Source organism: Colletotrichum spaethianum (assembly GCF_022836535.1).
Source record: "Colletotrichum spaethianum MAFF 239500 DNA, contig27, whole genome shotgun sequence".
Classification (NCBI taxonomy): Eukaryota; Fungi; Ascomycota; class Sordariomycetes; order Glomerellales; family Glomerellaceae; genus Colletotrichum; species Colletotrichum spaethianum.
Genome location: NW_026054797.1, coordinates 471548 through 483474, shown reverse-complemented (window position 1 = coordinate 483474; position 11927 = coordinate 471548). Strand labels below are relative to the sequence as shown.

At 50.2% G+C, this 11927-nt stretch overlaps 3 protein-coding genes across 3 annotated transcripts; all 3 read left to right on the top strand.

Moving 5' to 3' along the window:
• Positions 1–2014: 2014 nt before the first annotated feature.
• Positions 2015–3258, top strand: ColSpa_09281 (lipase B; the record flags this gene model as incomplete). Its single annotated transcript, XM_049275493.1, has 2 exons — positions 2015–2795; positions 2873–3258. The coding sequence occupies 2 exons, from the start codon at positions 2015–2017 to the stop codon at positions 3256–3258; spliced, it is 1167 nt and encodes a 388-aa protein (XP_049131450.1).
• A 3175-nt stretch (positions 3259–6433) lies between these two features.
• ColSpa_09280 (uncharacterized protein) lies at positions 6434–7543 on the top strand (the record flags this gene model as incomplete). Its single annotated transcript, XM_049275492.1, has 3 exons — positions 6434–6490; positions 6665–6705; positions 6760–7543. 3 exons carry the CDS (start codon positions 6434–6436, stop codon positions 7541–7543), a joined length of 882 nt encoding a protein of 293 aa, XP_049131449.1.
• A 330-nt stretch (positions 7544–7873) lies between these two features.
• ColSpa_09279 (nitric oxide synthase, brain) lies at positions 7874–11734 on the top strand (the record flags this gene model as incomplete). Its single annotated transcript, XM_049275491.1, has 2 exons — positions 7874–7899; positions 7987–11734. 2 exons carry the CDS (start codon positions 7874–7876, stop codon positions 11732–11734), a joined length of 3774 nt encoding a protein of 1257 aa, XP_049131448.1.
• Between the last annotated feature and the right edge of the window lie 193 nt (positions 11735–11927).

Here is an 11927-nt window from a genome sequence, read left to right as displayed (position 1 = left end):
ATAAGGATTCTTTCCAGAGAAGTCATCATGGCTTGTATGTTCCTGCCAGAAAGCCCAATAAGGGACAATGATTATAAGGATCCAGAATGTTTCAGTCGGAGAACCGAGAAGAGGTGAAAGTGATTAGAAATCGAGGGCTTATTCAGGGCATTCGAAAGGGAAAGGCTCCCACAGTCGTCTTTATTCTTAACGACGATGCCAAACCCGTTAAATTGGCGATCAATGCAGTGGTTAGTCGACTTGACGTCACCATCCGCAAAGAAACTTACAAATAGGACTTTATCATCAACTCTGTCAAGTTTGACAAGTCCGTGGTCAGATAAGCGCGGCTGTATGATACCGGAGTAGGGGGCAACAACGATGTGACTGAGAAGATTCATGGTATGATTGGAGTTACTGGACTTCTAGAATTGCTTCTCGAACGTGGAGCGGATCTCAATCTCACGAGTTGTTAAGATTTGCAGCACTGAAAGAAGCCAGCACTGAAAAAGCAGCCGCCTGCGAAGTTTGAATGTCGGCCCCGCAAGCGTTTGCTCAACTTTAGTGTTGAGTCGAAGCTAGACATATTGCACACAGCCAGAAATGAGTCCTTTGCAGCTCATGTGGGCCTGTTCCCGATTTCTCATCGAAGAAGACGCAGATGTTGCTTAATAGATTCACAACAGAAACGAGGCACGTAAGATAAAATATCGTTTTAGCAGCAGAGCAACTTCGAATTACGAACATGATAACAACCCGGTGGCTAGAAATCAAAGTTTCGGATATCCGGTTGGAATCGCATAGAGATTTTCGTTCACAGTTGTTTCTGATTCGCTCAAATACGTTACCGAGGCAGAGAGGGCCATGAACTTGGGATGACACCGCAGACCGGCCGAGCGTTCTGAAACCCAAAAGAGGTTACGGAACGCTCGGTATCATTTGGCTTATGCTGTCATTCACTTTCGTCATATTAGAGCCGAAAAAGAGGTGAGAGGGCACTTGTCGTGAAGTCGTGAACCAATGACCCAAATGCTCATCAGCCGGCCAACTGAGTGTTACCAACTACGTGAGCGGGACACCTGACGGTATTTGTTAACACGAACGTATTCCCGACACATTCTAGCACCAGCGAACTGGAAAGAGACACAGTTGGTCTATAAGCTCGAAATTCTTGGAAGTACAGGTGAAGTCTTATCAAAGTTCTGTCACGTCATGAGCGGCTGACGGGTTGCGGGCCTGAGTTCGTCTCGCTGGGAGAAATTTATTCCCCAATATCTGGGGCCCGGGACTTGCAGCCCCTAGTTTAAAACTCTCTGAACAGATAACAAGATACCCACGTTACAGCCAGAATCTTTTCGACCATTCTATTTCTCCAAAAGATCGGTGTAAAGCCCCTCATTATAGCCTATTTTGGACAATGTCCCGAGAACCGCATGGACCAGTCACAGACCATGATGTCATGTGAACCATTATCGACGTACTGTGTAAGTGAAGCTTTTTTTGTTCAAATTGCCATCATCTGAAGCGTGACCCTTCGTTGCCGATTCAAGATGCCGAGAGGCCCTTACAATGGTACACATTTCGTACTTCTAGGCAATCTGATTGGACACCCGAATCGGCCGTTCGTAAATCCTCTGGGAGGGATGAGTCTTGTGTTTGCGTAGTCGCTGTGGTGACTCAATATGGCCTACGGGCCTAGACATGGTGGTGTGTGCATCGGTTGACATCTTGCCAGCATGCGACGTCAGCCTCCTACCGGCTCCGAAATGGCGGTTTGTCGTTTCTGCTCTGTGCACCAAACATCGGACAATTCTTCATGTGTATAGTGATCAAATGACATCACAAGTTAAAAGACAGAAACTAGGATTTAAGCTTCGTTGAAGTCAAAGGGCGAGGCCGGGGTCTCCTAATGTCCGTTTCACCGTCAGTGGAGGAAACAGCAACAGGAAAATGGATTTATACCTTTCATTCGCCCGCTGTTGAATCGAATTTCAAAAGGACGTGATCTAACAACTCCTCTATATCAGTACCAACCATGAAGATTACGTACGCTATTGCAATCTTGTTTGCCCTAGGGTTAACGAATGTTGTTGCCCGGCCCATCTCTGATCAACCGGATGCGGCAATTCCTAATCTCGTTAACAGCAATCAAACAATTGCAATAGAATCACAACCTCTAGAGCCCGATGTCGAGGCTTTGAACAATTTTCTTGGAGACGGCATGAACTCCATCAAGAATGCCAACGCCGACCCAAAGACCCGGATCTACCCCAAGAGATCTGATCGTGATGCGCCATATTCGATGTCGGAGAAAGAACTCAGAAGCAAAATTTATTTCCCCGCAACGTTCTCCGCGTCATCAAATAAACAACCAGTTATCCTTATACCTGGTACTGCTGCAATGGCAGGATCGACATACCGCGCGAACCTGGGCCCTCTTCTCGCCAAATCCGACTTTGCTGATCCTCTGTGGGTCAATATCCCAGACGCATCACTCGGCGATGCCCAAGAAAACTCAGAATACGTCGCATACGCCATAAACTACGTCCAAACTTCAACAGGCAAGAAGCCAGCTGTTGTGGCTTGGAGCCAGGGAAACTTGAACGTGCAGTGGGCGCTCAAGTACTGGCCAAGCACCAGGGACGCGGTCACAGACTTAGTGGCAATGAGCCCCGACTTTCACGGAACGACGGAGGCATTTCTTGCTTGCAAGACGCCTGCGGTCATCATCGGCTGCACGCCAAGCGTCTATCAACAGATGTACGACTCTCAGTTCGTGCGCACTCTGCGTGCGATGGGAGGCGATAGCGCCTACGGTAAGATGACGCCCTCAAACACGTGTTTCAATGGGAACTTGAAATTAATCGGATATGCATAGTTCCAACTACATCAGTATTCAGTGCAACGGACGAAGTTGTGCAGCCCCAATCTGGTCCTGGAGCTTCGGCCTTTCTCAAAGACGAGCACGGGGTTGAAGTGTCAAACATTGAGGTACAGAGAGCCTGTCCCGGAACACCAGCTGGGGGGGCGGTCACCCATGAAGGCATGCTGTACAACTCATTGGCATTTGCCCTCTTGAAAGACGCTCTTGAGAACGAAGGACCTGGAAAGATGGAAAGAATTAACAAGAAGGTCTGTGGGGATCCAGCTGCCGGTAAGCTGGACATGATTGAGATACAGGCGACAGAGGCTATTTTAGGAGACGCCGCGAAGAACGTCTTGATGTACCCCAATAAGGTCACACGTGAGCCTGCCATTAAGGACTATGCCAGACACTAGCCGTTTGGTTATCCTACTACGAATTTGGCGGTTGATTATGGTCTTAACAGGTTAGATGGAAGGTCTTTTGGAAAGGTTGAGCAAGCGAACGCAAGTGTAGGGTTTATCTAGAGCATTTTATTAATGAAAGCATAGCAAGCGAGCGATAGGAAGGAGAAATGAATCTCGCAGACGCATCTGGAATTCCTGGCAAGTCACTGTATCCGTCAACGCACTTTCAGCTTCGTCCTACATTCTGATAACTGAAAACTCATTGGAATCATCGGCCAGTTTACCGGGAAAATGACAAGAGTTGTTTCGATTAGCCTGCGCCAACCATTAACTTAGGCCAACATACATTTCATTGAAGGATGGGCAGGGGTTGTGCTAATAAGACAAAACCAGTTCTTGCAGCAATTACAGAGCCAGGGCATACGCCACGATAAATGAAAAAACAAGTTATGAAAAACCTATAAGTCTTCACTCTTGCTCCGTTTGTACTACCTTAGTTAGTGCTAGCTGGTTCTGCCCAGTTGTGTCATCGCTGGTCATCACTGATTGGGTTCAATGAAGCATAAGAGAAGCATGTAGTATAGGTGGCTTGGGCAGAGGTTCATATCCTCTGTTCGATCACAGTTGATATGAAACACGGTTGTGGCACCCGACTTGTCACAAAATTCAGGGCAGAAGACGAAGAAAGCTGGAGAGAAGAAACGCAAAATAAGATGAGACAGGCGAAGAAACGATCTGATAAGTTCTACACCACTTATCCGGTCCTTTCCCCCACAGACACCGCAACGTCGGAAGTCCCACAAATAAAATGCCTACTAGAAACCCCAGTAAAAAGACATGGGCATACTGTCCATGAAAAGAAAAAGAAAACAAAAAGAGCGGGTTGATGTAATAAAAGAAAACGAAACGGCTATCTGTACACGATAGAGCAAATGATTGAACATGAATACATCAAATAGCTCAAGAGGCGACAAAGCAGCTCCCTTTCCTTATGGCCAAGGAAAGAAAGACTGGGCGGGAACATCAACTCCACAGCCATTTATTGACCTCGGCAGAAGAACTCATGTGAAATTGTAGGCCTAGCTTAGCTGTCGAAATAGTTTCTATGCCAAGGTCTAGTATGGGCTGATGTAGTGCGTAATCGGCGAATACCGAAAGGATGACGCAAGCCATCTTGTTACTGAACACGTTGGTGAATGCAAAGAGCAAACCACACAGTTGAGACATGCCCGGTAACGAACGCTTGGTGTGCAATACAGTAATAACCTGAGTAGAATAAGGCGAGAGATTAGTGTTAGCAAGAACACTAGACAAATTTGAATAACCTTAACCACTAAATTATAAGCATCCAAGATCCTCATTGTGAGAAAAAGTGTAATGCTCAGTAAATGACGCAGTGTCTTTCTACCACAGTTCTACCCCCAACAGCTGGCTCAGTAACATGTCCCAGAAGGGATGCGTTGTCTGTCGTAGGGGAATTACCAGTGTGGGGGCGGGCCGGTTCACGGCTATTGTTCCCTTTGGGGAAAGCTGGTGCGAATCTAAATTATCAGCACAAACTCCCGACCACATGGCGAGTTTCCATGATACATTGAATTAACGTGTGGGATACCTCTGCAATAAAACCCCTCGCTATCCTTTGATGACAGGAACGTGTGGCTGGATTAAAAGTGCGCCATATCTGTGTGCCCGGACTGCCAAGGAACGTCAATGGCATCCTAAACTTCTGGAACGCGCGTCATCGTGAGTTCTTGGCAGCACAAGAGTCGATGTGCAGCCTTTCAACAGCAAAAAGAAATGTAAGAGAGAAGTGACAGCGACGCCTCCTTAGCAATCTCCTAAAGTAAGGCGGCAACATCAAGTGCACCGAAGGGTATGCGCTAGACCATACTCCATGCTGTTACTTGTCTGGAACTGGGGACCGTAGATCAATGGTGGGATAGGAGCCGTGTGGGAGTTTTGTGCACTCAACTTTGCCTCGTCGAAGCTGCTGAGTCCGGTGGAATACCTCTTCAATCAATGTCCGAAGAAATGCGCGACTCTGTGTCCAAGTTTCTTTTCCAAGCTGAGAATCTTGGCATTTGCTTCGTTCCCTTGTTTTTTCACGGAGTCTTGTTGCGTGACGGCGTCTCGAAGACTGCAACTTGATGCAGGGACGAGTTGCCAAGCTCTCAAACAACCCCACGTTCCGTAAATCCAGAAAAAGAACAAATATGGATCTGGCGGACCGGGACCGACTGTACAGGTACAGAGTTTTTTGGTACAGAACCATATGTGATGGATTAACGCGCCACCATTGGTCAAATATTCCTAGTTGTAACATCCACATGGGCGTTACCGGCCCTTGCAATTGAGGCTATTCCTCTCCCGACCCTTGTTTCTTTCTTCCCTTAACGTTATCACTTTATGTCGTCGCCCAACGCCCTCTCCTTTTCTAAAGCTGGGCACGAAATTACGTATTAGGTTGTCTCAAGGAACAAGCTTGCTGGATCCCGCCTCAGCGAATACTTCAACTGCTAAGTGAGTTTACAATTCGCATTATTACCGGAGACAATGACCGTGTGGCTGCGAAGACGGATCCTCCCTGACTCTGCTTGACTGCCGCAGAAGATCAGCGATTGTACCAAGGATGCATGGCAATCCCGGCAAATCCACACTTTGCAGCATGTCGATTATCTTGGCGTCCATGTAACCAAGCCTTCCAGACCGGAGGAACGACCAAGTCTCGACATGGGATGGCGTCAAGTCATCCTAAGGCGGCTCTATTAGCGTGTTTGGGTCTCGTGGAGTTAGGATCAGTATTCAAACGACCGCACAGACCTTCCTCTAGTGGCCCGCGTCTGCATGTGTAGTTTCTTCTGCCCATGGAAAGGCATACAGGGGCGAAGGTGCTCCTTGTTTTTCTGCATGGGGCCCACGACGATGTTCATGTCGTTGATCGCGTAATTACTTAATGTGCTCCTTTAGAGACGGCATCGATCTAACAGAAAGGGTCCTGTTCCTCAACCAACTCGTTCTTTCACTTTTGGCTTTGTAGATTTGAGGCCGATTTCCTTCTTTGCCCTGGTGGTTGTAGATTCCCCCTGCCCTGGCGGCCATATTCATCCTCGTTCATAATCACTATTTTCTTTATCTAGTCTCACTGGTTCTTCAAGTGCATTTGAAGGCACAAACCACACTCAAAATGTCAGTTTCGGACAGATCATGCCCCGTTCGGGGCGTTGGGGGCGTTGCTGGAAGGGTGTGCCCCGTTGCCACAAACAACTTAAGTAGGCAAAGCAGATCAACTAGCCGTATGGGCCCTCGAGGATGTTCCTTCTCAGGCTTTTCCCAGCCTGGTGATATTCACACAGCATTCGACGTGAGTTTAGGTCAATCCCAGATCTCCGGCTTGAGCACACTAATAACAGAGTAGATCCCTCGAGGCGTCGACGCGGAGGAGTGGCTACAGATGAGGTACGTTACAACTAATCCCGGTGTTCACACTGCATACTGACCCAATGTCTACAGGGAACGGAAGTCAATAAACCATGTCCTCTACTCCAAGTACCCATCGACCCAAGAGATTGACACGGTCAAGAGCCAAGCCGAGATGGATGCCTTCAATGTTAACGAACAAGACTTACTTGCTGTCGCCCTTGGTGCACCAGCCAGACAAGTCATGCTCAGAGCCGAGGAGATAGGGCCACAAACTGGTTGGAGGGACGGTTATCTCAGCACAGAGCATGGATTCTGCCCACCTGATTACGATGAGGCTGCGGGTGCCCTAGCCAGATCTCCAGGGCGTGTGTGGTCCGACCTCTGTGAGAGGATGCCTGGTTGTGTTTCTCGTGGCCGAGTAAGAGAGTCGATCGCAGCCGCACCAGTTATTGAAGGTACCGAAGACATTATCCCGGACCAGGCACTCTGGGCAGCCCTCGTCGCCCTAGGCATGCTCTGCTCTATCTACCGCTTCGAGCAGAAGTATGATGGAAACGAGGGGGTCAACGCTACAACCAACCCGACGAAGTTGAAACTGAGCTGCAAGATGGGTGATTATTTAGGAGAAGAACTTGTCGGCATTCCTCTCAGCATTGCTCTTCCCTACTTCCAAGTGTCTCGCCGCATGGGTAGGACCCTCCCGCACCTCACTTTCGTTGACCAATCTTCCTACAACTTGAAGATTAAGGACGTAACGTCAAGCTACCCCTACGTCGCTCGGTTCGACAACATGGAGCTTAGATGGCCCATGTTTGGCGAACGTGCTGAAGTAGCTTTCTTGAAGGGAGTTGCAGAGACATCCGGTCAGTTTTGATTCCTCGCTCCAGTTTTTCTCTTGCAAATCTTATTCAAGAACTGCTGCTGACTTCTATCAATAGCCTCTTTTCAACATGGACCCGACGCCATCGCAGCCTGCCAAGAGCACGTCATGAATCGCAATATCGAAGGCTTGCTTCATGAGATGATCCGATTGAAAGAAATACTCGAACGCATGCCCAACGCCTTCCACTCAATTTCAACAAACCCCAATGCAGGTGAGAATTACGTGCCTGTTCAACAATGGGTGCGCTGGGCCAAATTCTCTGCCCCTCTTTCGAAGCGATGTCCTGCCTCTTCGGGCTTGCAATTCCCACCGTACCTGGTGATGGATGCATTCCTTGGTAGAAAGAAGTAAGTCATCTACTCCATTACAAGCCGTTTGTGATGCTCCTTCGTTTCTCAAACGCTCAGTAATTCTATTTACTAACTGTCACTCAGGTACACATCCTTCCTTGGAGCCGAGGGTGTCCACCTCCGAGCGTGGCTTCCGTCCAACTTGCGCGCCTTTATTGCGGCTATCGAGTACCACTACCGCATCCCCGAATTCGTTCAACAGTCCGGTGACCCACGTCTTATGGGTGTACTTGATGGTATTGTCGAGGCTTATACCGGAGAACGTGGCTTTATGGGAGTTCACCGTTACAAGGTTTTTGGGATCCTCGAAGTCGCGGCCAAGACTGGCCGCACCGAGACCAATGGCGCTTCAGGTGCAGCAGACGGCGAAAGACCTTGGGAGGAAACACATCGTCAGTTTTCTGAGGCCATGAAGGAACGCTTGGAGCCTTACCGAGGCGCTCTGCCTGTAGAGCCCCATCAAATGAGAGGCACGTTCGAAGAGTGCCGCTATGTCACTCGGGTCCTGAGCAGATCTTTTGTGGATTCTGATCCAACACGGTCCATCGCGATGGTGACCCTAGACATCCGCGAGACTGGAATCACTTTTGCCCCAGGAGATCGCTTGGCAGTGATGCCCCTCAACGGCTGGGAAGAGTGCGTCAAAGTCATCGTTGCCCTTGGCTTGGAAGAATATATCGATACACCAGTAGAAGTAAGCGGAACCTGGGCTCGTTTTGAGATGCATCTTGGATCTGTCAGAAGAACGGCGACGCCCAAGTTGACTGTTGGCGACATTCTGCGACGAGGTCATTTGGCCCCTATCACCAAGGACATGGCAATCAAGATTCACGGCATGCTGCATGCTTCCTCCAACACCGTCTTGCAGGTTCTCAGTACAGATGAGTGGCCTGTCAGGGGCTCCTTGGGTGATTTATTGCAGGACGCCGTCACCGATACGCCGTCTCAGATCTGGGACCAAGTTTTCAACCTCGAAAACTTATCATGGTTGGCTGAGCTAATCTCTGTTGAAGTTCCGCGAACATACTCTATCGCCAGTCACAGCGAAGATCTTCTGCCAGAGACTGTCGACCTTGCTGTTTCCAGATCGGAGTACAAGTTGTGCTCCACCTTCTCCAAAGGCAAGGAGGTCTCACGCGCAGGTGTATCCAGCGGATTTCTCAACCCACCTGTGGATATGGGAGTGATCGACTCTGATGATGAGATCCTCATCGGCGTCTCACGACCGGCAGCTTTCCACCTGCCTCTCGATCCAATGGCACCCTGTGCCTTTTTCGCTGGCGGGAGTGGCATTGCCCCATTCCGGAGTTTCTGGCAAGCACGCCTTGCCCAGAGCGGTCTGTCTGGAGGCAAGAACCTGCTGTATCTTGGTGTCCAGTCGCGCGAAAAGTTTTGTTTTGAGGAAGAGTTGCGGCAGTACGTCAACGCAGACTTCATGGAAGTTCATGTTGCTTTCTCCAGAGACTCTCGTGGCCTCGCATACGAGGGCCGCGATCTTGTTGACAAGCATACCCCACCTCGCTATATCGATACTCTAATTGTTGAACAGGGCGTAGCGATTTGTGATCTCGTTATGTCCAAGAAGCAGGGTGGTCTCGGTGGCTATCTGTATGTCTGCGGTTCTGTCTCAGTTTTCGATTCCGTCATGAACGGAATCCGAAAGGCAATCTATACCTACAGAACAGCCACAGAGAAGGGTGTCGATGTCATTATCAACAAAGCCTTCGCGGAAAGAAGGTTCATGCTCGATGTCTTCATGACGCCGAAGCCATTACCATGCAACTTGCCGACGATTCCCATGTCCGAATTGGCGCTGCATACCGGTCACCGCCCTGGTTCTCGCATGTGGATTGGGGTCCACGGAAGCGTCTACGATGTCACCGACTTTTGTCCGATGCATCCCGGAGGTACGCTTATCATCAAGTCTAATGCCGGCGTTGATTGCTCCAAATCCTTTGACAATCTCGCCCATACAAACAATCCTGAGGTCTCTAGTCTCCTGTCGAAATATTTTGTCGGACACTTGACTCCTAAGCCTGATTACGGTAACGATGAGGTCTCCACTCTCCACGATCTTTGGTCAGCATATCTTCGATCCACGGTCGAGACGCTGGTGGCTCACCAGTTTGAAATGTACGAGATCATGGGCGCATCTCTCGAAACATCCTCATCTTATGACCCGGCGGGCAGCAACAACATTTGGCTACGCGAGAGCCTGCCCAACATCATCGCTGTCCGTACATTCTACGGATACCAAAGTCGACTTCTACAGGGTGGTTTCGCTGCACTGTTTGGCCCCAAGCTTCAAGAGCTCGTCCTTAAATTGTCCTTCGGCGTTGCTAGCGCTAATGGCCCAGCTGCGGACACCAAGCTGCCAGACGTCCTGGGGACAGTAGCGCGGGCGAAGACAAGCGGAGACGCAGCGGCCTGTACCAAAGAAGTTGCCCTGGTAGGTCAATTTGTCTGTGACGCCGAAGCATCTTTGCGTTTCCAAGAGCGCGGAGTGTTCGCCTACGCTGCTCGCAGCGTTGAGCTCGACATTGCCCTCTTGGAGGATCTCCGCCAGGAAGCCTGCACTGGTATGGACGCCTTGAATAGCATCGCAAACTCTTTCAGAGAATCCTCTGATCCCGACGTCGAGAACGCCCGCCTCACTGCTCTATCTACCTTTCTTCTCCAGGTTCTTGAGCGTATGGCGCGACACCTTGAAGTCTTCTACACTCAGCTCGCCCGATGCTCTGTCTACCAGCCTCAACTCGAACAGAACCCGGCCCGGACACGCTGGGCCCTCGTCCGCCGCCGCATCAGAGACGGAAGCCTCTTTGTTCTGGCAACCAAGGCGGAACTTAATCCGAGCATGCTAGAACAGCAGACCTCGGTAGCGTATTACATGTCCCGCGCGAACCCGAATCAGAACATCGACTTTGACCGCGTCATGGCGCAGGTACAGGCAAGCTTGCGGGCCGGTAGTCAGGGCGCCGCAAACTCATACCATTCTGCGCATCTGCCGCAGCCACTTACCCTCAACGCTGTGCATCAGGCCAGAGGTCGCAGCACAGGCGATGTCAGCGCGGTCGCGAGCCGTGAGAACGCGGGGGCACTTAGAGCCATGAACACCTTTGTTGAGAAAAATAGCCGTGCGATCCGCAGACTGAGCAAGATGCCAGCTGTAACCATGAGCTTCGAGGATATCCAAAAAGCCGCCCTACTTGAGATGTCTCAGCATAGCGGCCCGCGGTCGCCGCCAGAGATAACTGGCGACATGTTGGGCCTGGGCTCAGAGCATGCGATGAGACTTGGCAAGCATGGTTACGACAACAGGGATAGAGTCCTTCCTACCCCGCCATCGAGCCGTGGTTCAAGCCGTTCACCTACCAGGTTCACTCGTACATTTGGTATAAATCAGAAACATGGCAGGTCGACCGCAGAGATGCTATTATCCAATCTCAATAGGCCCCGCAGTGCGTCCCTCTCCAGAGGAGCACCATCAAGTACCAATTCGCCCGCTCCATACCCTGTCATCGGCTCTCCGTCGCCACCGTCTGGACATCCTGCTGTTGATGCGCAGACAGCCCTGAGCTCGATGATGAGCCGTCTAAACACAAGACCGCGCAGCGGATCCGCAACAATGTCTGCCAGTCGTCAGAACTCATCAATGGACGGTGGTGCTCTGGTGCGTACAAGGTCCGTCATTAGTATGGGCAGCGCGGGGGCTATGAGAGGAGATGGTAGACCAAGGCACGTCTCGCAGACATCCATGAGCTCGTTGCGTTCTCTAAAGCTGAGGAGTGTCATGGAACGGAGCGAGGAGAGAGTCGCACCTACGTTTTGACGGGTGTTTTAAGTTTTGTCAGTGCTGTGACAGAGACGGACATGTAATCATCCCATCGGTGGCCGAGAACCGGACGAACAACGATGAACAAAGACACGGTGATAATTGCAAGGCGTCTTCAAGCAACCGGACATACTAATCTCAGATATTCTCTTTGACTGACAATGTTCTTGACTGCGTTTGCTATTGTTGC